Raw genomic sequence first — 24,740 nt, forward strand, 5'->3', positions numbered from 1 at the left:
AGGGGGCGCTCCTCCCCCCCCCCCCCCCCCCGTTGGTCGCTCTGGTCTGTTAGGGTTTTTTTTTTTTTTTTGAGAGAGAACGGAGAGTTGCGTTGAAATTGTTCTTGTTAAACTCTTAGTACACTGCATGTTGAATGATGTATTTACATTAATTATATTAATTTTTTTTATGTATTTCTTCTTATTTAGAAGTCAGAGTTTCGATAAAAAATCATAAATTCGACCTTCGATCAGGATCGAAATTTCGATTGGAAGTCTGAATTCAAGCTCTGATTCTATTTGGAGTCAGAATCGACATGAATTTCGACTCCAATTCCATATCCATTATAACTTTTTAAAGGAGGCAAACTTATGCAAGAGACAAGCTACTTCTTGCATATCATTGGTAATGCGAGCTCAAGTGAAAAGCAGCAATGGGTGCGGTAGAAAACAAAAAGCACCTCCTAGCGAGAGAAACTTTGGCTTCTCACTTGCTGGTATTAGGCCATGAAACACCTAAATTTACAAAATAATAAATTTAAATTATCTAAGAGCATCCCCATCCGGCCCCACATCGGCCCCGCATCTCTATATTTTGAGGAAATTTTTAGGGTTTTTACATAAAACCCTTCTCCATCTGGATCCCCAAATTGCAATCCAATTTTAGGGGCGCTATAGTAAATCCTCATATATGGGGATCCACTGTACATCCGCATCCCATCTTTGCCCCAACAGTTTTGGAGCTCGACCAGCGACTTCTTCTCCCTCCTCTTCCCGAAACGCAGCACCTGCACCCCTCCTCGCCTAAATTGAAGGTGAATCTCCACAAATATTACCCCGATTTGTGGTTTTTACATTTGGATCTTTGGTTTCCCATTGTTGCATGTATTTGAATTTTTTTTTTCCTCTCAGTTGGTTCCCGTGTTGATTTCGGCGTTGGTGTTATGGTTTTGTGCCTCCTGTGTGTTTATCGGCATTCCTGTTGTGGTTTTCTGATGGGAATGTTTCTATCAGCACCGGATGTGAGTGTTTCTTGTCTCTGTAATCGAGTATTTCGGCTTCAAAATCTGAAAGGCACCTGTATAATTTTCTTGCAGATTTTTAGACTTAATGTGTATATAAATGTGCTCTGCTGTTTTTTCCTATCATCCGTAGAGTTTAATGATGAAGAACGGTAAGGGCTTTCTCCTTCTTTGCTTCTCACGATCACACACACATTCCTTTTGGTTATTTTCCACTTCCATGAATTTTTTTGTACTATGAGTTTCAAATGTACAGCCCTGGAAATGTAATAATTTATCATATTATTGCTGTGATTTTGGGTCTGTGCCGATGTTGGGATTTGGGGATTTGAGGATGCTATAAACTGTCATTTTGGGTAACTGCCGATTTGGAGATTTGGGGATTTCTCTATTGCTTTTGTGTGATGTTTGGTCACTACTGATTTTGGTTATTGGTGGGTTTTCTCCTACATTTTTTGCCATTTTGTAATAGCTTGGGGTTGGTTTAAGCTTGTGTTGCTCCTTTTGAAACTTTGCATCAGACATTGAAATGAGGTTAATTGTAACCTTTCAGCATTGGTTGGCTGATATTGAACTACTTAAGTTTCTACATATGGAAATGAAATCTTAGTACTCGAATTATTGTGCTTTGCTTTTTCTGGTTCAGAGGAATCTGTTTGTTATTTGGAGAGATGGAAATGTCGGCCATTTCCATGATGATTTTTATTTGGCTCGTGACATCTGTTGTGCTATCTCAATCTTTACCTTTTCTTTTTAGGCATCTATGCTTTGGTATGTGCTATAGATACTTTATTTTTTCAAACTTGATGGAGTTCATTGAACTTTTTTTTTTTCTTACCAAGTAATCTGAGTATTGATAATTCCTTGATTAATTCCTTTTATACCTTTTCGACTTCCATTTTTGTTTCTCTGGTATTTTCTCTGGAAGTGGAAAATCAAGGAAGAATATTGAATTTTAGTTCTATAGATCAAATAAAAGAAGAGTTTGTGAGAATATGAATATTAACAATATGCATATTTATGTAGAAAAAAATTATCGTTATATATAGGACAAAAAATGTTACCGTTGTAGAAATGAAAAAATATTACCGTTACAAAAATGAGTTAAATTTTATATAAAAATGTACGTGACTAGGTATGACCATTAAAAAAATGGATAAAGAGTATTAAATAATAAAATTTGGCCATCACGTTAGAAAATGAACTAATTAAAAAATAATTACTATTTTTATAATACGAATTTCGGTTAAAAAAAATATTGTATTAGATAGTCAAAATTGTAAAAAAATTAAATAGAAATTGATATTTGAAAAAAAAGATAATAAGATAAAAAAATTAGTAGTTAAGATTGTAAATGGAAGAGAGGGAAAAATGTAATTAAAAAAGAATAAAGAAATATTATTTAATAGAATAGAAATAGAGATGGAAAATGAGATGTAAGAAATTTTTAAAAAATTAATAAAATTTAGAAATAAATTTAAAAAAATGTAATTTTAAATTAAATTATAAAAATGAAGATAGAAAATCGGAGGAGAATGCTTTAAGAACATACAAACGTAATAGATAATAGGAAGTCTGGATTCATGAGCTGTGACCGGCTACCATCAGTTACCCGATTCTCTCATGTTCCACGTTGGTAATGGGCCCCACGGGTACAGCTGGACGCGCTTTTGCGGACTTAACCTCAAGCCCGGAGTTTGTGGATGAGAATCGAAGACAAATTTCGGAAACCAAAAAATTAAAGAAAAAGGAAAACAAGAAAAAGTACAGGGTAGGCGTCAAGAGTGAATAGGCCACTATAAGATTGACACTTGGCGTCATCCTGTGAAGCACTTGTCACAGTGTAGCTTTCCGGCCTTCGCAGCCTCAAATAAAAACGAAAAATTCCCAATAATTATTTAAAAATAAATCTACAGAGAAAATTAAGATAGTGGCTGAGATTGCTCCGTGCTCTCCCACTTGCAAGTTCTTTCTGCTGGTATTTTAGGTCTCACGGCTACTCTCACTATCTCTTCTTCTTCCTTCTATATCTCATTCTCTCTCTCTCTCTCTTTCTCCGAAGATTTTGATTGTTTCCGATTACCCCGATCAAAGTCTGGCAAATTCTGATCTATCATTGCTGGAAACTATGGGATCTCCGGCCAATCTCGGGTGAGCTCACACGTCCTTGCCTCGAGAGTTCTCATCTACCCATGGCTTCCGAGGAAGGTACCCTTCTTTTTTCCTTCCAATTTCTATTTTCTAGTTCTATTTGACGCTTCTACTCCGTTTGGTAGCCGAGAAATTACAGCAAAGGAAGCGAAAGGAAGAGATCCATTTTCCCGGTTTTATGATGTTTTCCACTTGAAAAACCTTTCTCAACCTTGTTAAACAGACGTGTTTGGCATAGTTGAGGACTAATGAAGAATCTAAGATCAGTAAATATACTTTCTTTGCTTTTTCTTACGCTTTCCCGGTAACCAAACAGAGGGATAACATAACTTCAACGGTAGTATATGCGCATGAAAGCATTACATAGAACTGGATGAATTTATTATGTATACTGATCACAGTTTCTGTCTTTCTTTTCTACATTTTCAAAAGGTCTTGGCGTCTTCGGGTTCGTTTTGGTGAGGATTCTGAATAAGGAATTTTCTTTTAGTAGTTATCTCGGAGAAGCGTCTATCTCTGCTCCGGTGGATGCTTATAATTTCTTAGAGGGTTTAAAATTTTATTTTATCTCAGTATGATACATGATAAAGTGCTTGTGAATCGGAATTCTTTTCTGTGGCTATGCAATCCAGAGGCGGATCTCTACCGATAATTGTCAATTTTGTTTTTCTTTGCAGTGACATCGGCTTATCAGCTTTTGTCGTTGACAGCGGCGGGTTTAGTATTTCTAGTATTTGATGTGGTTGAAAAGGAATGGACGTTTTCGTTTTCGCCGTTGCTCGATAGAGAGGATTTGAAGCAGCTTCTAGCTGCCCGGGTCCACTAATGGACACATACTCCTCTGGTGAAGAACTTATTATTAAGGTGAGAATAGTGAACGACTGTATGGCAATGGTTTAATTTTTCATTTAATTTTTTTTTCGAATGCTTGTTGATGTTGAAAGTCGCGTATCAGAAGATAAGTATGTGAACTGTGAGTTTCTGTTCATGGTAGACGCGAAAACCGTATACAATTACAAAGCAACGAGAGCGATGGACAGAGGAGGAGCATAACAGGTTTCTAGAAGCCTTGAAACTTTATGGGCGAGCTTGGCAGCGGCTAGAAGGTTTTACTTCCCTTGCACTTAACTTAATTAGTCAGACGGGAATGCAAATTGAACTGTGCAATCTATGGCGCAAACTTAGGATATTTGGAAAGATATCTTGAGCTATATCCCTTGGATATCTCTTATTAGGGAATTCCATGGACTTATATTGCTATTTATTCTTCTCTTAATCGGAGATTCGTTTTTTCTTCTTTTTGTGTTTTACTTGGTGGTGCGCAGAACATATAGGAACAAAGACTGCTGTGCAGATCAGGAGTCATGCACAGAAATTCTTCTCTAAGGTCAATCGCTACTTTCTCACCTCATGCTTGCCTGAGATGTTTTCTGCCAGTTGTAAATGAAACTTGCTCTTTGGACGCGGTTCCAGTTCTGTGTACTTCCAATAATTTTTTTTTATTGACTTACCATAGTCCATTTAGCGTGATTATCATGTAATACTTTCTTGTGTTCTCACTAATCTATATGATACACAGAACTTTTTAGGTGTTTGTAAGGGGCAAAATTATGTTGTTTTTCTTACAAATTTTGTTATGCATATGATATATGGTATTGATGATTATCCTTTAAAGTTGTTGAGTGCCTTTGCTGTCTAAAATTACATTATCCCTTTTTAATAACAGAGTGGAAGGTATGTCCTGGGTTCTTAAAAAAAAAAAAAATTAATCAGTTAAAACAAAACCTTATTAAACAGCCGAAGAGGCTGTTTAAGTCCCTTCCAAGGCCGTAAATTCCAGGATGATGGGAACATGATTTGGTTGACCTAGATTTCTTCTCAGTTTCCCTCTGGCTTAAAACATTTCCTAATCTAAAATTTGTTATATTCAAACAATTGGAAGTTGAATGGAGTGTAAAGCAGAAAAAACTGATTTAAGCAAGTGTGGTTATTGTGCTTTTATGCTTTTTGGCATTCCAAAAAACTGTTATCACATGCAAGGTATTTTGAGGTTAACAATGACTCTTTTTCAAGGTGATCCTAGTGCAGCATGTTTTATCTTGTATATAGATTGAGAACACTTTGAGTTATAATGAGTGAGCAAACTCCGTGTAAACAGTATCTCCATTTGCCTATTTTTGCTGAGTTGCTATTTTACCGCCAAGGTAAAAGGGGAGAAATTTTCTGCCGAGTCAAGAGGCTCTGCCGTGGAAAACTGATGATTTCAATTAGTAGGTGTAATATATAAAATAAACGATTAGTTTTGTACTTTCCTATGTATCAGTGTATGGTTTTGAGAAAAGGTGTGGGTCATGCACATGAAAACGGAGTGTTACAATATTAAATAAATTAAATATATCATTTCCTATCACTTTAATTTTTTGTAAAATGTGTGGCTACATGGAATATAATGATTTTCATTCAATTCGCTAGTGGTACTTAGCTTTTTAATAAAGGAGACAAATTATCCCTTCACTCAAGCTAGAGAAGGTTCCTTTGTCTAGATGCCTCAACCTCTTTAAAATGATGTGTTTCGACTGTATCTTTTCTTTTCTTGGTAGACTATCAGATGTTCAATGCACCTAACATAAACTTTGTTTTTCTCCTTTTATGAAATTGTATCAATTTTTTCTCCAAATGCTCAATACTTAAGTGTTATAAGAGTGAATATCAGTGTTGAGGCAGCTACTGGGATGCTCTGGTAAATCAGGAGGTTGCTTATTCTATGGTTATAAAATTATTCAATATGATGAAACCCCTAGGAGTTGGCTCAAGTGGTTAAGGCCTTGGGCTTGGGGGTATGCTTCCCCAGGTCTAAGCAAACAATTTTTAGGGGCCATCGGACTGAGGGATTTTTCCCTTGAATTACCCAAGGTGCACTTGTGGGAAACTTCTTACCGAAAGTCTATGCACCCTTGGGATTAGTCGGGACACTGTTCCTGGACACCCGGTGCCAATAAAAAAAAAAATGATTCGATAGGATGAGGAGCTATGAGCTGGCTGCTGGTGTAAACTGGTAGGCAAACTGTACATTGTTTTCCTTTTTCAAGGTAAATGTTGCTTAACTATTTGTGTCTTGAGTAATCAAGAACTGCTTGTATGGATTCTCAGGTAATCTGAGGAGGCGGCCTGTTGGCCTTTGAGTTAGGCAGCTAGTCATTAGGATGTTTAAAGTACCTCTGATATATATATGTTGGTTGAGGTTCATCATTTCCTATATATAGATTGCCGTTTTTTCATTGACTTTTTCTAGGTTGCAGCATAATGAACTTTTGACCTCTCCTGAGAATTTCACTGAATTAAGAAGACCCTTTCTTAGTTTTATGTCATTCACCTTTTAGTTCCTGTTGCAGAAGAAATATCTAATAGTTTAACACCTCTCTCTCTATATGTGTGTGTGCCGCGCGGGATACAAATTTAATATTTCTCTCTTCTGGTAAAGAATGTATGCTATGATATTTCCTCATTATCATAAAAGGGGGGCTGGTTTGGCCGAGCAGTCAAACTGCTAGGCCAAACCGGTCCCCCTTTTTTTTTTTTTTTTTTTTTTTTTTTTTTATTATTATTATATTACAGTGTGGGTTCAGAGCTATGGTTTTAACTTTCCTATTACTTTGGAGCCATCCATTTTAATCTTCTATTGAACCATCATCTCTTGCTTCACATTCTCCAAGATACGGCATTTTGAAGGATACTGAACCCTTTTTTTGGGTTGGAAAGGATTATGCTGTTTTAGTATTCCATACTCTCTATTGTAGCATGTGAACAACCGAAAACCTTTGCATGTTTACAAGAGTTTATGTGTAGTATGGAGATATACGGGGTAAGTTTCCTTGAGAATGAGAGTGGGATAGCTTAAGTAGAGTATCAGACTGAAAGACTATGGTTATTTGGACATTATTTTCTGGATTTATATGCTGAGCACATTTTCTCTTTGAAAGAAAAGGCAGAAGTGGTTCTGGTTTGACCTCTGCAGTCAAAATTACTATTACAGTGAACTCTGCAATGGTTCTTGAGGCTAGAGACAAGGCATTTACTGTGAACACTTTGTTCATTTAGTTATGTAGATTCTCAGTTAAATGTTACTAAGAGTTGTGGGGGTGTATTTGTTTGGTTTTCTGGTTCGGATTCATCCTTGGGAAGTGATAAGAGTTATCTTATTTAGTGTTTGCGGATGATACTAAACTCTTTCATGATGCGGATCAAGAAACGGTCAAAATTATCAGGTGTGTATTTCTTTTTTTTGAAGTAGTGTTGGGTTTGAATGAGTTTTGCAAAGGGGTGTTGGTTTGGTTAAAGGACATCAGAACTATCTAGTGTGTTAGGCGGGTATATTTGAGTCTTTGCCTATAACTTGTTTGGAATTGCTTCTGGGATGATATTTTAATGCACACGATATGAAATTCTATAATTGAATTGATTAAAAAGATATTGGCTAGGCTGAAGAAATTGTATCTAGCAGAGATAGGAGCATTACACATTTGAAGAGAACTTTGTCTATTGACTCTAGTTTACCTCCCTCACCTACTTATTTCCTTCCTATATTTATTATTCCCATCCATGTTGCTTATAGAATAAAAAATTTCAACAGGACTTCTTGTTGGGGGCTTGGGAACAACTCTGAATTTCATTTGGTAGACTGGTAGGTCTCCTTTTTGTCGTGGTGGGTTGCGTGTGAGAAAACCGTGTATTTAATCAGGCATTGTTGGGGAAGTGGCTGTTTTCTTATATGAAGGAACAAGATCAGTTGTGGACATGCATTAGTGGAGTGAAGATGGAAATATTACGGGTTAGGGGAACTTTGCAAAAGCTAGATGATCTCATTGGACGAGCTTGTGTTAGGAGTGGGTGGGAAATTTTTCATGATTCATTCTCCGTTATGAAATGATGTGGGACAGGGTAATGGGTCTTTCAGAGGGCTGGTGGCCAGATTTGTTTCTTTTTTAGTAAGGGTGCTTTTATTGCCTTTAATGTTGGAAGATCCAAAGAGGGATGTGCTGCTTATTGGTATTCTAGTTTGTGCATTCTATTCAGGATTGGGAGTGGGTGTCAGTTTCCTGTTGTACTCTAATAATTTCCTCCAGGAGATGGAGATTGGCTCATTTTGATGTTCAGTCTATTTATGCAGCTTTGGGGGGGAACTGTCAGCAACCTAGGAGGAGATTGGCTCATATGGTGTATGAATGTCGCATACTTAAGCCGATATTCTGTGTGGATGCCACCCTTGGATAAAACATTTACAATGCATAATACTATTAAGGTATTATCAAAATATTAGTAAATTTATATTAGTTTTCAAAAAAATAAATCCAAAATTTCAGTATTAAGGTCTTATCCAAGGCTAGCAATGGAATTTATGGCTAATGAAACTTTCACTTAAAACAATGGAAATTCTTGATAGAAGCACAGAAATCGTGGACTGGTATTGTATGTGGATAAAATCTGGTTAGTTGACTGATCAACTTTCACTTCATTGTTCTCTGTTCATGGAAATATGGTTGGTAGTGTTATCTGATCTGAATTATTAATGGGTGATTCTGAAAGGGTGTTGCTGAATTGCCTGTTTCTTGAAAAGGAAATTTTGATTATCATAAACGTGGTAAAATGTGGAATGCTATTCCACATTGTCCAATGTTTTCTATTTGAAGGAAATGGAATATTAAAGATTTCACAATCCATGGGTCTCTTTTCTTTTCTTTTACTTTTTACTTTTATTATTATTATTAATTTTTTTTTTTACGTTAATTTATAACTGGATGTTGGCTTTAGGTTTTTTAATTAACATTTTACTTTTATATTATAATTTCTTAGGAACTCTCCTGTACACTGCCTGCGTAATGTGGATGTCCCCCTTTTCAATAGTATTTTCTTTCCTCCAATCTATGTTCGTTCCTAATAATTTCTTAGCTACAGAGTTCTGAATTCGGATCTGCACTGAACAATGACTTTTTATGGGTTTCAATTAGGCCTGTGTGTCTTTCTGAGCACACCTGGAAGAGTGCATGTTCTCGTGCATTTTTACATAATGAAAGTGGGCTCTTGCTCCTGCATAAAATAGCAAGGTCAGGAAGCATACTTATGAAGTGCATATATAATCTTCTTTTTCAAGTAAATGGGAACCTCCCTTTTTATTCTATTCATTTTGTCCAAGTGTCATCGAGTAAAGAAGTTTGAACCTTGAATGCTCCTCTCTTTCACTGTTCAAATAATTTCTGCAGTGTTGATATTTTTTTATGGAAAAGATACTCTGTAATAGACTTTAATTACAATAAATACTGGGATACAATGCTACAGCTATTTTAAATTAATCATAGTCATTGACTGCTGAGGGAAAAAAGTGTAAGGTGTAGTTCCTCCTCCTAGTTAGTGGTGCAATTATGGTGTCTTTCTATTTTCCACCAGGCGGGAGCATTTGGATGTGAAACCGAATGGTTGTAGCAATAATTATAACTGAAAGTCACCTTAAACAGTAAATCTGATGCTATGTCCGTTTTATTTTTAATTTTTATTTTAGTCTGAATTTAGGGAGACTGCTATTTGTTTGAACTCAGATCATAGAGGTAATTATAGGTTTGGTGGGAGAACTTCAATTCATATAATCTTATGGATGCTTTGTGTTAACTCACTGGAAAAAGTGTGGGTAGCAATGCTTCCCACATATTGTACCATTGAAGGACTTGTACATTTGTACACAAGTCATTTCAGTCAGAGCTTTAAATGGAATTGTACCTAGGAAGGGCAACTCTAAGGTTTCCTCAGTGCAGTGTCTTAAATTTCTATTTGATCTTGAGAGCAGGTTGAAAAGGAAAACGAAAGGCAAATCAAGAGCATATTCAAATGAATCCTATCTCAAAATTGTGGGAAGAACTGAAGCTGTAATCAAGATTTTTGTTACCTTTTTTAGGACAATTGATGCCGTGTCTCAACTTTAAAGTTCCATCTTACCCATTAGTGCAGCTTATTATTAGTGTGTTGTTGTTGTTGGTATTTTATTGTTATTATTTGGAATTTTTATTTATATGGAAGGGTCAGGAGTAGAGTATTTTGTGGGGCGGAGCCACAACACCTCTTCTTCTTGAGGGCCCTATTTGATGATTTGAAATTGTTTCTGGATTGAAACTGAATTTGGCCAGGTTAGAGTTTGTTCCTATGGATAAGATTTCTGATGTGGAGGGTCTGGCTAACATATTGGGATGTATGGTATCCTCTTTTCCAAGGAAATATCTTGGCCTCCTCTATTTGTGATGGTGTTATGGAGAAAATTGAGTGTTATTTAACTTGTTGGCAGAGGATGTATTTGTCTAAAGGTGGTAGCTCACCTTGATCAAGAGTACTGTTTCCAATTCGCGTGCATATTTTGAATCCCTGTTTCTCATTCCCACTAGTGTGGTCAATTGAATAAACAACCTATAACGGCACTTTTTTATAGAGTGGATTAGGTGAAGAGTTTGAATTTCTCATAGTAAATTGGGTAAGGTTTGATCTCTGATTTCTATGGAGGATTGGGAGTTCGAAACTTGCTTCTATTCGATCAAGCCTTTCTAGGAAAGTGGCTTTGGCATACCAACATTAGAGAGAGGCTTTGTGGAAAGCTGTGGTGGAGTCTAAATCTAGTTGTGACTAAGGTGAGTGGTATTTAAATGAGATACATGAACAACATAGGGTGAGATTGTGAAAAAATATCAGAAGAGGATGGTGTTTCTTTCAACTCCTGCTAGATAGATTTGAGGTGGGTGATGACTCTTAGGATCTGGTTTGGAGAGGGGGCCCTCAATGAAACTTTCCCAGAGGTTGACAGTATTGCACGTGTGCAAGAGGCATCAATGGGTGACCTATTGGAGTTTTCCAAGACTTCCCTCAGAGAGTCTACAGAGCTTTTCAATCAGTTATACTTTATAAATTACAGCCTGGAAGTGCACTAAAGATTCTATGGAACCCTTCCAAGTGAGGGAAGTTCAGTATTCATCTTTCTATCAAATCTTTATACATCTGGCTAGCAACTCTTCCCCCTTGTAGAAATATTTTACAAGTTAAGGCATCTTTAAGAGCAATTTTTTTCTTTTACACTTGGACAACCTTTAGAAATGTTCTCACCATGGATAACCTAATGAAACTTCATATCATTATGACATATTGGTGCTCTATTTGCAGAAAGAGTGAGGAATATGTAGACCCCATTTTACTCCATTGTCATATTGCTAGGGTCATGTGGAATGACGTTTTCAGTAAAGTTTGGTTTGCTTGGGTTATGTACAGAAAATTTGTAGACCTCTTTGCCAACTGGAGAAACTTAGAAATGCACAAATTGTAGTAGTATGGAAGATGGTCTCTATTTCTCTTGTGTGGTGTATTTGGAGGGAAAAGAATTATAGAAATTTGAGGATTGTGAATGAACGACAAAAGAGCTTAAAAAGTTTCTTTCTCTATACTATGTTCCTTTGGGCAGCCACTATAGATATCCCTTATTACTTTCTTGATACTTTTTTTTCTATTTTTATTAGGTGTTCCTTCTGTCTACATTGTATGTGCTTTGGCCATGTCTTTTATAACTTTTAATATTAAGATTCTATTACTTGTGGCCAATCAAAAAAGAAATTCTATACTTGTCCAAAAAACGAAAGGTCCTGCTTACAACAGATGCATCTGATCTGACAACATATTTTCAGATGAGACAATAGATATATGTAGACATTGCAAGTCCCTAAAGCCAAGTTCTAGCAGCCTATATATGGAAACTGTTATCAGTTTCCCCCCTTTCCCTGCATTTTGTAACCACATTCAGACAATGACATGAGGTAAAGATTTTATTTTGTTCCATCTTGGATTAGAAAAGGTCTCTTAACATTGTGTTTTGTGCATTCATCTTAGTCAGTCTTTTATGAAGCTAAACAGTGTGCCTGGCTCTTTTGGTCCTTTGAAGTTGCAACGGTTTATATACTTAATATTACCTCTACTGAGTATACAACTCCGGTGGTTTTGTTGACAACTTCTTTGCTTTCAGTTAGAGAAGGAGGCTCTCATTAAAGGTGTTCCCGCAGGACAAGCTCTTGATATAGAAATTCCACCTCCACGCCCTAAGAGGAAACCAACCAATCCTTATCCACGGAAAAAAAGCATCAGTGTTCCTGCATCACAGGTGGGAGCAAACGATGGAAAACTTTTGACATCAGTTTCGTCTTTGCATTTTAAACAAGCACTGGACTTGGAGAAAGAACCACCACCTGAGGTTGATATTATTGCATTTTGTTCTATTAAATTCATTTGACATTCTTGTTTCTTCACTTACATTTTCACTTTTCTCAAGACCTATCACTTACACCTTTTTGTTTTGTTGATTTTGGTTTTTTGTTTCTTTGCATGCTTTGTTTTGGTGTCAGAATGGAAGTGAAAAACTGAAAAATGCGAAAGATAATCAGGATGACAATTGCTCAGTGCTCTTCCTTCACAAAGAAGCCCAACAATCTTCTGTTTCTTCAGCAAACAAAGGTTCTGTATCTAGTCCTGTCGCACTCAGAAACTCATGTATGTCAAGGGACTTTATCCCTTCAATTAAAGGTGCAATTACACAGGATGAAACAAATGAATCCTTTGTCACCGTCGAACATGAAGAAAATCAGAAGTCAGACAAAGCTGATGCCAAACTGGTTCAGGGTACTAGCACTAGTAAAGGCTCAACGTTGGAGAATTTGAATGTCCCACACAAGAAATCTGTTCAAGGTGAAAAAACAGATGACTTGAGTTGTGCATTGCCAATAGAGGAGATGCAAACCACTCAGAACTATCCAAGGCACGTCTCTGTGCACATTCTAGATGGAAGCCTAGGAACGTGTACTCAAACTCCTTCCTCAGATATGTCATTCCAGGAGTCCATATTTCACCCAATGGGAGAGGTTCGTGGTCACCCTAACCTGTTCCACCCCGCTTCAACTGCCAGTTCTGAACACCAAATGAACATTCCCAGATCTTCTGTTCAACAATCATTTCCACCTCCTCCCTTTACGCCAATTTGCCATAAACAGGATGACTACCAATCACTTCAACTTTCCTCTACATTTTCAAGTCTTATTGTCTCTACTTTGCTGCAAAATCCTGCAGCTCATGCCGCAGCAACTTTTGCAGCTACCATTTGGCCCTATGCAAATGTGGAGACTTCTGCAGATTCTCCAGTAGGCAACCCAGGAGGTTTCCCATTGAGGCAAATGGGATCTACTCCAAGTATGGCAGCTATTGCGGCTGCTACTGTAGCTGCTGCAACTGCATGGTGGGCAGCCCACGGACTACTTCCTATATGTGCTCCTCTTCATACTGCTTATGCTTGCGTTCCCCCATCCACTGCTGCTGTTTCACCTATGGATGATCGAGCCCCAGCAGCCAAGACAGACAAAGAAGAGAATACTCTTCAAAATCCTTCCATGCAACAACTGGCGCCGGAATATTCAGAAACTGCGAAGGCTCATAATTCAGCTTCAAAATCACCTACTCTGTCCTCATCAGAGTCTGTGGAGAGTGGAGGTGCAAAGCTAAGCACGGGATCAAAAGTTGATGATCATGAGAAGGTTGAAGCAGCTACTGAGCTCCATGATTTAAACAAAGCAAAAACCGAGCTCCATGATTTAAACAAAGCAAAAAATAGAAAGCAGGTAGACCGATCCTCTTGTGGTTCCAACACAACTTCTGGCAGTGAGGTAGAGACTGATGCATTGGAGAAGCATGAGAAAGCAAAGTTAGAGAAGCATGAGAAAGGAATGGAAGAGCCAACAGAACCTGATGCAAACCCTCTAGCTGCTGAGATCAGTAATCGCCGCAGCAGAACTGTCACCAATGTGGTTGATTTGTGGAAGGAGGTCTCCGAAGAGGTGGTTATGGGACAATGTTGTTTAATAATGAGTTCTTTTCTAAAATAAGTCCATAGAAAAATAATTTTTCTTATTACCTAGGTCTTGCATTCATTGCTGCTCTTGCATTATTTTATTTTTCAGGGGCGGCTGGCCTTTCAAGCACTCTTCTCTAGAGAGGTGTTGCCACAAAGCTTTTCGCCTCCACCCGATGAAAATAACAAGGAAAATCAGAAGGACAATATCAAAGAAGACAAGCAAAATAATGCAGATGAGGAAAATGGAAATGCATCTCTTTTAGACCTCAACAGCAGAACATGTGGGTCTTGTTCAAACCATCAAGTAAACTCGAAGGAAGGCAGCAACAATGGAGAGGACGGGCTGCTAAAAATAGGACTTGGACATGGAAATCTAATAGGACTTGGACATGGAAATCTTAAAACTCGTCGAACGGGATTTAAGCCATACAAAAGGTGTTCGGTAGATGCCAAGGATAACCGGGTGACAAATACCAGCATCCAGGGGGAAGAGAAAGGTCCAAAGCGGATTCGCTTGGAAGGGGCAGCTTCAACTTGAGTATAGATAATACATGCAATCAAAGGAAACCTTTGTTGTTGCACATGATTTATAATTTTCCCCATATCTATGTTAATAGTCTGCTCCACTTTAAGTCCCAGCTCACGAAACTTGTCGTGTAGGTGTGTACTATATTGTATGTCTACATTTGCTCGCATACTATCTTGAACTCATGCAACTGCACTTGGAAGACTTACCGTAAATAGAATGCAGAAAAATCAATCCAAGTATTGAATTGGCCTTGATCTGGCCACCTTCCCCTAAAGCTAAAGGTATGTCTGCGACATCTATTCATTTTTCCCTTCATCACATAGGGATTAAGTGCGCTGAAGCCTGTTGGTTTTAGAAAACCATATCAAATGGGACGTGCTTTGTAGCTCATTGCATTTTGCTGATGTAGTAATTTTTCATTAAGGCTTTTATATCCACTTAAATTCAATGGCTTGACTAAAATTCTAGGTCTCAAATGTTTTTTGAAGTTAGGTGAAATACTTTTCTTTTAATTTTTTTTTTTCAATTAGGATAGATGTAGACAATACAGATTTTATAGTAATTAATGTCATCTATTGTAAGTGTGGACCCAAGCATCATATGAGGCACATGGTCATAGGAGAGATCTTGATCCGATTTCTTTACATGCACCTTTCTTGGTACAAGCAATGCTACGTATAATTGTGAAGTACGAAAGTGTTATGCAATCGTCCTGAAAAGAAAGTAGAGTTTACTATTAAAAAATTATTATTATTATTATTATTATTATTATTTTCATATAGAGCTCATATTTACTCATTTTTTTCAAAGGGATTACACAGCACTTACGCACTTCATGACTACAAATATTATTTCTCTTCTTGGCACTGAAGTAGATCTGAATTATTGAAATTTTGGAGGAGATTTTGTTGCTTCTTTGTCGATAACTTCCCAGCAAAGAGAGAAGCTCAAAGTTTATGAGTTCAGCCATTAATATGGGTGTGCGTAATTGCCAAGTGCTTTTAGTTTATTTTTACTTAATGCTTTTAGTTTTGCTTCCATATATTAGAATTTTGAGTACGGTGAATACTGCTATTCTAAAGCCTTTACACCACACATTGATTACATAACAATTTGAAGCTCGAATGATAAAATTTGATTTGTAAAATTTAAATTTTAAAATTTATCTATCAAATCAAATTATATCATATAAATAATATGTGAATAATATTAGTATGTTCTCTCATTTTGACCACTCATGGATTTATTTTTTTAAAAAAAAAAAAATTATTTTACTTACTGATTAAGGAAATGACTATTAGTATATTAGTATTTTTTTTTATATTTAAACATGTTTTAAAAAAAAGAAAAAGTATAATTTGTATTAGGGGCACACCAAATGAGCAAATTGAGGGACATAGTAGCATTACCTTTTTTTTTAAATTCAGAACTATACAGTAATAAATGTCGAGTCTACATTAACCACAATAAACATTTAAATAAGAGGAGTCCATATGTTGTGACTATTGTAGTAAGTGTTTGGATTAGAAAATTGTATGAATGAATCACTCAAAGGAAGATGAATAAATAACATTGGTTGAGAGTCATCTTTATCATCGGCAAACTGCTGCATTCGGCCACACGCTTGTTACCCTACACAAGCGTTTAGCAAAACTCAAACTGAGGAAAATATTACAAATCTATCATTAGTAAAGAAATAAAATCACATTAGCCAGCCCATTTGAGTGTAATTGCATGCTTTTAAGCCTTGTTTGGTTACGCAGATTAAAATAGATTAAAGTTAAATAAAATATGAGTTATGCTAATGTGATACCCAATTTTGACAGGATGCCCATTAGTACAAATTTCACATTTTATATTTTTGTTATTTTCTTTTTCACATTTTTTAACCATCTTTCAATATTTTTTAAGAAATAAAAAAAAATACACCAATACAATAAAATAACTTTCTTTACCATTAAATAAAAAAAATTAAATACACAAGTGGTGTAAATGAAAGGGTAAACTCACGAGACATGCTAGCATTTGCCATAAAATATTATTAAAATATAAATTTTTAATATAATTTTTATTTTGAGATTTGAAAAAATTGAATTTTTTATTATATTTTGTATGCGAATTTAAAAGAATTATAATGATTAGATGAAATAATTTGTAAAATCAAACGAGAGGCAATTCACACTTGCTAGCAAACAACCTACTTATGATAATAATATTACATGCTTTCTTTAGTCATAATATTTACAGTGTTGTATAGACAAAGAATAGACAATTTTATTTACAAAAGCTCATGCAATGGAGGCCATTTCTCTCATTCTAGATGACCAACCATTGACATCCCTGTACATCAGACACCAGTCAAAAGTATTTCACTCATCATGTCGAATTAAAGAAAAGTTAATCCATATCCAACTCATCACCATAGGCAAAATTTGTACAGTGCATCTTTCCACCATTTCGAGCAGCTGCTCCAGTAATCAGCAACCTGATGAAGCTGTTGTTTGAATGACTACTATTTTATTTGCCACAAGGGCGCGGCAGGGATTGCTTGTGAGGATCCTGTGACATGGCATCGAGACTGATGGAACTGTAAATTGATAATGTACTGCTGAATTCTCTTCTTCTCGCCACCAGTTAAGGAAAAAGGTGGGTTCAGTGGCAGGCACGTTGCTTCTCCTACAATAAATGAAAACAGAAGCAATGCTTTAGAGTACAATGCTGCCGCCCTTTCCTTGTTCTCCATATACTCATCAACCTGAAACAAAGGCAAACACTCTTTGAGGAAAGTACTGATTCATTTCTGAAAAGGATTTAGGGGTTTTAAAATGAAAGAGGATGAGGAAACAGTTGAGTTTACTTACAGCGGCATCAGTCGCAATTGCAAGTGCTTTTTGGTATATTATTTCCATTGTGTCTGGCATCTCAGCAGCACCTGCAATACATTTGATGTACTTAAGTATGTTTCAAAGCTAGTTCTCTAATTGGAGAAACAGAATTATTTCTTCTAGAAAGTTAGAGGCAGCCTAACCATCCATATCTCTGATATGAGAGGATGACTTTTCTGCACGATCAAATGCAGAAAGAAATCCTTGTTTTGCCCACAAGGAAACAGATGAAGGCTTGCTAAAGTCTATATGTTTTCCAGAGTTCGATGAAGTACCCGCACCTTCCAAAGGTATGGAGTCATTGGTGGAACTAGTTGCAGGTAGTTCACCTTCTGTGGTGGCGCTAAGCCAAGAACTACAAATCTGAAGAGATTTCTTCCATATAGCCAAAACAACTAGTTCCACCGATAATGATTCTAGAAAACGTCCTGCATCATACTGCAAGTGGTAGTAATTACCAGTCAGATGTGTGAGCCCTGAAATACAGACCAATGGTGCAATATGCTCTGGGTATAACATTAAAAAAATGATTATGAATTAGGGGTATAACATTAAAACCTCTTTCAAGCAATAACAAGTGAAAGTGTATTAAAAAAAATTGAATGACGGCAATGAGGAATAACAAGACTTTCATGCCAAACCAAACACATGGACAAGTCCTAATATTTTTGAAGGGATTCATATATAATGCTTTCTACTGTTAAAACGGGTATTTATAACATACACACAATTGTACACCCCACATATTTCCACTTGAAGTGATTTTAAATGAAAAGCACGTTTCATGCCTTTATAAGCACAACATTGGACACTTATCTTAGATTGGGCCTTCCTCTTACAAAGACCAATAAACTTTAGTCCCTTGTTCATATTGGTTAAAATTTAGTCCACCTCATCTTTGAGAACCCTACTAGTACTTATTTTCTTCAAATCATCGCTAACAACAAAGGCATCTTCTACCATAACACACAAATGAAAAAGAGATTTGGGATAAGTCCATGACAACCATTGGACTAGCCCAACAGTCTGACCATGACTCTTCCCACTGAGAAAACCAATAGATCACTCATCAGCCCTGCCATTGGAACTGTGGGCAAAACCCATGGATTACTCAGCATCTTCACTTCCAAGCTTGGTGAAAAGCAAGAGTTCTGCATCTCCTCCTCTAGGGAAGGCTTGCGATACTGTATCTTTCATGCTTTAGCTAGCACCTCCGCGAAAGACCTACCAACCAATAGCAATTGTCTTCACCAATTCATACCCAAGAAAAAACCACCCTTGATATCTGTGGGCTGGCATGGAATAGGGTTTGGTCCAAACGCAGAAGGAAGAGCAATCCATGGGCCCGACACCTTCATATTCAGACAGGAACATTGGCAGATCTGGATCTGATCAAGGTCTTTTCACTTCTTCAGCCATCTCCTACAGTGTGTTTTACATCTCAGGAGATGGTGATCAATGGGAGGTGGGTCAGAAGGTAGTGGTGACTCCGTCGCATCTCTCCACTGACATGGTTTCCCCTGAGAGGCCAAACCTTTTGATCCCACAAGTCCATTGCAATGGGCTTTCCCCTCTTCCACTGCAGCCATGCTAGTAACAGCTCAAGAATGGATATGGACCCTGATTTAGAGAGGCTTAGGGCTTATTTGGGAATTGGGATTATCACATCTCAAAACTTCTCATAATTTCTTTCCCAAACATCACTAAAAGACAAACACTTTTCAATTTCAATCTTCAACTTTTTCATCTAATCATTACCAAATCATTACCAAATCATTACAATTTTTCCAAACTTCTAAACAAAATACAAAAAAAAATACTACTTTTTTAAATTTCAAAATAAAAATAATATTAAAAATTATATTCTAATAATATTTTAGCTTTATAATATTTTTGTTCAACTTTTTCTCCCTCATTTCCCAAAACCTAATAAAACATCTTAACTAAAACTTTCTCACTACTATTCACAGAATTCTTATCTCATCACACTTCCCACACGAGCTCTTAGTCACCTTATCCAGGAATTACCAAAGCCACACAATCAGAAAGGAGAAAGGAATTGGGTGCCCTTCACAGCATGTCTTGGGTATTAGATTTTGTTGGCATTCTTTAAATGGTTGTTCATTCTTCCACTTTAGATAATGAAGATATATGGCTAGGCCTATGGGTAATTCCAACTGAGATACCAAGTGGGGCTGCCCTTGCCCATCTTAGTTTGAGAGGTCATTTGGATTGAAAAACAATCTCATCTCATCATTACAAATTTTTCAAATTTCCACACAAAATATAATAAATAATTCAATTTTTTCAAATCTCAAAACAATAATAATATTAAAAAATAATATTCTAATAATATTTTATTCAACTTTCAACTTTCAACTTTCATTTAAAATCATCTCATCTCATCTCACCATCCAAACAACCTCTGAATGGTGCTTCAATAGTTTCTTTATAAGTTGTGGCTAATTCTCTAGAGTGTTCTGTTGTTGCTAATCCTTATGTGGATCCAAAGAAAAAGCTGAGGGCTTGTGTCAACTTCGATATGAATCATGAGGGGTGGATTTGGTGGGGGGTTTTTTAGTCTCTCAGTCTGGCCTAGACTTGGCACAGTTCTCTGAAGAGGTTCCCCTCCCACTAAGCACTTGTTTGCCAATTGCTAAGAAGGATAAGAAAGGGAAAATTTCTGCCTTGAGTTTTGAAGACTGAAGAATATCTGCCATGTGGTGAGAATTTCATGGGATGAGTATCAAGAGTCCCTTAAGGCCTTGTCTACAGCCATCGAAGCAAGTCACTCCCTTAAGGATGGAGTCTCAGCCTTTGACTCCAAAATGGGTAATAAAGCCAACAAAGATTTAAGAAGACTATACTACATCAACTATGATTTCCGTAGCACAAATCTAGTAAAGTTACACAGAAGACTGACTGTGAGCGTATTGAGGCATCCTCAGTCCTGGTTTGTGTTGATAAGGGATGGAATCCTCAGTCCTAGTTTTGCTTTGTGTGAGGAGTTTGTGAAGCTTTTTGGGGCATTAGGTGGAGTTCATTACATAGCTAGTCGGGTTTTGTGTTGTCTAATCTCTGGAGGGGTGGTTTGTTTCTGTGGGGTAGGACCTGGTGGGTTTAGGGCTTAGTTTGCTGGTTTCTTTCACTTCCCTCGTGACTAGGGACTTTTCACTTCCCTTTTAAAAAAAGCGTATCCATCTGTTATTGTAGTATCGTCAGATTGATTCATGAGCATCACATCCACATCTTTTTTATCTGATACGCACAACATCTGTTAAACCCAAGAGCAATATATAACAAACCTTTTCTAGTGAGAGTTCTGCCAGAGCCTCGAGATAGTGATGTAACAAGTGGAGTCTAGTTGAAGGATGCAATATGGTTAGTCTTTGCACTTCCCTTAATATAGAGGATGCATTTGATGTCACTAAGTGGCTTTGTGCTGTTTCTGGACCACCAACAGAACTATCAGCCAGGTCCATTCTTTGCATTGCAACAGCTATATCCAAGTCATTCTTCCTCGAAGGAAAAAGAGAAACTCTGCTTGTAGATTTGTCTTGCAGGGAAGTTTCAAGGTAATAAGAGAAACCCTCCATTGAAGCAAAATGAGGATTGACAAGGACATAATCTTTCTCAATAGACTCCAGCGAATCAGAAACTGTATAGATAAGACAAATAAGAATTTCAAACAATGCACGAGTACAAGGGAAACATCCTAAAAAGAGAAACAGACCTGGATGCTGATCTGATGAGCATCCCTCATCGACAGATTTCCCCATCCTATGACTTGAAATATTTGAGGTAAACCCATGACCATTATTGGTGATGGATGCATTGTCACAATACTCCACTTGCTTTAGTATGTTGTCATGTACAGATGTAATTAATGTGGGATTTCTGCTATATGAGCTCGTGGGATGCACAGAATGCAATTGCGATCTCCGGTCATAGGCAGTGGAATTGAAATTCCCATCCATTGACTTCATTGGTTGAAGTGGAGAAAAGTACTCAACCTTTGCATTTGGCCTGCAAGTTAAAGATAATAGTTATGCATTGACCCAAAAAGAATCAAAGCAATGAATTCTATACATCAGAAGGTAAGAGCATAACCTGGGTTCCCCTAGGAACTTGTGGTTAAAGAAATCCTTGAATGTTAATCTCTCAACTGCAAATTGAAGTTTAGATAAACATGGAGGTTTCTAGATGAGCTACACAGTCAAAAAACTTAAGATTATAATAACTAATAGCAGAAAAAATAATAAGTATGTTTGATTGCTGACCGCTAATTCATATAAATAAATCCGCAAACATCCACCAACACCCCACCCCACCCACCCAACCAACCTAAAACAAATAAAAAAGAATATAATAAATTAGTACCCTAACAGAGTACCTGGGTTTTGACGTAATAGACTTCGGACAAGATCCACACAATCCGGATGTAGTTCTTCCAAAGTACCTTGTGGAAATTGCAGCTCGGTTGATTTTAAAATGTTCTGAAAAAGCTGTAATACACAACTAATCAGAATAGGTATGAAATAGTACAGAAAACATATGCGATCATATTGCCAGCCCTCTTTTAGTTTTAATGGCTTGATCATGCATGGAAAATCTTATGATCCTTCATATAGTAATTCATCTTATAATAGTTCAGATAATTTTTCTTGATACCTGCAAATGATTATTGCCATCAAATGGCGGCTTCCCAGTCACCAGCTGGAATAAAATGGCCCCAACACTCCATAAGTCAGCCTGCAGGCAGCACCAATAGAATAAGAATAGAACGGCACACCTATCTACAAGAAGAAACAATGCGAATCAAATTTAAAATTGTGTCACCTTTGCATCATATTTCTGGTTCTGAATAATTTCTGGAGCCATGTATAATGGCGAACCACATAGGGTATCAGCTAAGCCTGGGGGCATCAGGGACCTGCCAAATAAATAAGTCAATGAAACAACAGCATGCACAAAAAATTTGAAATATTATCCCCTTGCCTTATCTTTTGCATCATATTAATATTATTCCACATTATGTACGGAAACACTTAAGAAATTACTGAGGATTAAAAGGCTCATAATTAATAAGATAATCTCTTATACAATATAATTGTGATTAAGACTCAATAATTACCTAAGCATGTGCCTAACTCAATAAGTTAATATTTCAGCAACAGATGACCTCAATAAACTTTGTTGAATCCATATAGGCAAGGCTAACATATTGTGACAAGTTTTTGTTGAGCTCTCTTATGTTAATGATGACTTCTCTACTCTAGGAAATTTCAGAGATTAAAGTACCCCATAGGTTACAGCAGCATGTCTCAATTTAATGTAGAAATGCTCTTGGAATTGTTATACTTATTATCAGAACAATTTTACCTTGCAAAACCAAAATCCCCAATCTTCAAAAGCAGAGTTGCTTCCCTAGTTGACAACAGCAAGTTCTGCAGATTTTAAAAGAAAAAATCAGGAAGACTTAAACCAATCACAAAAAAATACTATTTGTCGTCTCAATCCAGGCATAGAAGTTATAACCATTCCATCAAAATAAGAACTATGCTTATGGATGTAACTTTGATTTACCAAAGTGACCTTCAGACATACTAATTATTAAGTGATAGTCACATTCAGTTCCTTCAAAGGTCCTGCCTTTGCTTTTACATAACTGAACACGCATAGCCAAAAAAAGGAATAGAAGGCAGCATGGAGCACAGGCGCTCCTCTAGTACTAATAAACCATATAACAGAAATCATATATTTGTGAGAACTTCTCACACCCTAACCTGAAGTAGGATGACAAGCCAACAACGGCATAGCATTCTAATTTCTGACAAACAACATGGATAGTACAGAGGCACTTATGGTTACCTGATCTAAATTTGACTTCAGCATCATATCAATCAAAGGAGGAGATGTTTGAGGAGAAACATAAATACCTGTGGTTTCAAATCACGGTGGATGAGGTGTTTTTCATGAAGTATTTGCAACCCTGCGGCTGCACAGGAAAATCCAGACTGAAAAATTAAAGGTCCAAATTTTATAATTTTATTTTCGGTTACGACTGCAACAAAGAGAACCCGCGGGAAATAAAATGAAGTAGGCTATTGAGAATCAGCACTTTGGAAGATACCCACTAGCCTAATCATTAATGAAAGTGATTTAATTGCCTTTACACAGTCCACAGCAAGGCATAAGACTGAGCCGAGCATATACCCAATTATCTAACCACTAAAAAATTTACCTTTGTCTAATTGAACAGTCAAGAGGAAAAACAAAAGATGACATCTGTAAGGTCAGGCACATACCCAATTGGGTGATCACTAAAAAAAATAAATCGGTTATAATCCAAGAAATCAAAAAGTAAAATTACGGTTGATCATATATACCCAATTGCCTCATGAAGTGCCTTGCAACTGCCTCGGAGACTTTACCGTGGCGTTGAATGTAGGCTGCTAGGTCACCGCCATCACAATACTCCAAAACAAGGTATATTTTATCCTCAGTCTGCAAACCCCCCAAGAAACACCAAACATAATCCACGTATAATTATATTATCATCAAAACAAAAAACAACGTCTAATGCAGAAGAGAACCAAGAAAGTAACAACGGTTTGTACCTCGATGGCGTCGAAAAGGCGAATAATGTTTGGGTTATTAATGGTGCTGAGAATGGAAATCTCTTTCAGTAAATTCTCCCTGACTTTTGGGATAAGCTGCGTCCTGTCTATCTCTTTGACAGCGACCTCTGCACCCGAGTAGCGGTGCTTGGACCTCCAGACGACGGCGAAGGAACCCCATCCGATTCTCGGTCCAAGTATATAGTCCCCGACCACCCGGCACCCGTGGTTGAGGTCTCCAAGATCCATGTCTTGTTCTAGAAGAAAACGAAGCCAGTGGACGACCTCAACAGGGTCTTCCCGTTCTCGTTTAATTGTGGGATATCCAGCGATCAGGTGGTTTTGTCTTTGAGGGTTTTGAGGTGTTGGGGATGAGGAATATCATTTGAGTTGAAGAGGTTTTTGGTACTACGTTGTTGGAAAGGGATGCGTATTTTGTGTGGAAACGACGCCGATGTTGTTTGCAGGCTGAAGCGACACTCTTTTTCTGGAGAAAGGAAAGAGAGAGAATTGAGTTGCTGACTGCTGAGTGGACGGATAGCTTATCCTTCGTCAGCAGACAGGTTTTTCCCAAAAAATAATAGTTTGTTTATGAATATATTTATATGCAAAATTCTCTATACCAACAATTTTTTTCTTAGT

The 24,740-nt window shown here is 37.0% G+C and overlaps 2 protein-coding genes across 8 annotated transcripts; one reads left to right on the forward strand and one right to left on the reverse strand.

The window, feature by feature from the left end:
* The first annotated feature begins 2,969 nt into the window (after positions 1–2,969).
* Positions 2,970–14,867, forward strand: LOC122300088 (protein LATE ELONGATED HYPOCOTYL-like). 6 transcript variants are annotated; one of them, XM_043110483.1, is made up of 9 exons: positions 2,970–3,209; positions 3,585–3,610; positions 3,830–4,016; positions 4,147–4,258; positions 4,478–4,539; positions 12,193–12,417; positions 12,569–13,769; positions 13,800–14,047; positions 14,171–14,867. In XM_043110483.1, the coding sequence occupies exons 3-9, from the start codon at positions 3,978–3,980 to the stop codon at positions 14,600–14,602; spliced, it is 2,319 nt and encodes a 772-aa protein (XP_042966417.1). In that variant the 5' UTR covers positions 2,970–3,209; positions 3,585–3,610; positions 3,830–3,977; the 3' UTR covers positions 14,603–14,867. The 6 variants fall into 6 exon arrangements, with proteins under 6 accessions (XP_042966417.1, XP_042966416.1, XP_042966413.1 ...); XM_043110482.1 differs by having other exon boundaries at positions 2,971–3,209; positions 12,569–13,762; positions 13,793–14,047; XM_043110479.1 differs by having other exon boundaries at positions 2,971–3,209; positions 12,569–14,047.
* A 1,908-nt stretch (positions 14,868–16,775) lies between these two features.
* LOC122300090 (serine/threonine-protein kinase ATG1a) lies at positions 16,776–24,669 on the reverse strand. Of its 2 annotated transcripts, none has more exons than XM_043110486.1 (13): positions 24,099–24,669; positions 23,868–23,985; positions 23,418–23,476; positions 22,861–22,925; positions 22,318–22,411; positions 22,150–22,230; positions 21,872–21,983; positions 21,589–21,643; positions 21,212–21,504; positions 20,784–21,136; positions 17,760–17,916; positions 17,455–17,525; positions 16,776–17,348 (listed from the first exon to the last, which is right to left on the reverse strand). In XM_043110486.1, exons 1-13 carry the CDS (start codon positions 24,345–24,347, stop codon positions 17,106–17,108), a joined length of 1,950 nt encoding a protein of 649 aa, XP_042966420.1. In that variant the 5' UTR covers positions 24,348–24,669; the 3' UTR covers positions 16,776–17,105. The 2 variants fall into 2 exon arrangements, with proteins under 2 accessions (XP_042966420.1, XP_042966419.1); XM_043110485.1 differs by having other exon boundaries at positions 17,622–17,916; positions 24,099–24,668.
* Between the last annotated feature and the right edge of the window lie 71 nt (positions 24,670–24,740).

This window comes from Carya illinoinensis, chromosome 2 (genome assembly GCF_018687715.1).
Source record: "Carya illinoinensis cultivar Pawnee chromosome 2, C.illinoinensisPawnee_v1, whole genome shotgun sequence".
NCBI lineage: Eukaryota > Viridiplantae > Streptophyta > Magnoliopsida > Fagales > Juglandaceae > Carya > Carya illinoinensis.

What these genes read in the sequence shown, in the direction of transcription:
- LOC122300088 (XM_043110479.1), top strand. Translation starts at nt 3,978, where the DNA reads ATGGACACATACTCCTCTGGTGAAGAACTTATTATTAAG. An exon ending in CACAGAAATTCTTCTCTAAG is followed by an intron (nt 4,540 to 12,192) that starts GTCAATCGCTAC and finishes CTTTGCTTTCAG; the next exon opens with TTAGAGAAGGAGGCTCTCAT. An exon ending in GGAAGGAGGTCTCCGAAGAG is followed by an intron (nt 14,048 to 14,170) that starts GTGGTTATGGGA and finishes TTTATTTTTCAG; the next exon opens with GGGCGGCTGGCCTTTCAAGC.
- LOC122300090 (XM_043110485.1), bottom strand. Translation starts at nt 24,347, where the DNA reads ATGGATCTTGGAGACCTCAACCACGGGTGCCGGGTGGTCGGGGACTAT. An exon ending in TCTATTACGTCAAAACCCAG is followed by an intron (nt 21,644 to 21,871) that starts GTACTCTGTTAG and finishes TTCAATTTGCAG; the next exon opens with TTGAGAGATTAACATTCAAG. An exon ending in CAGAACTCTCACTAGAAAAG is followed by an intron (nt 17,917 to 20,783) that starts GTTTGTTATATA and finishes TACCACTTGCAG; the next exon opens with TATGATGCAGGACGTTTTCT.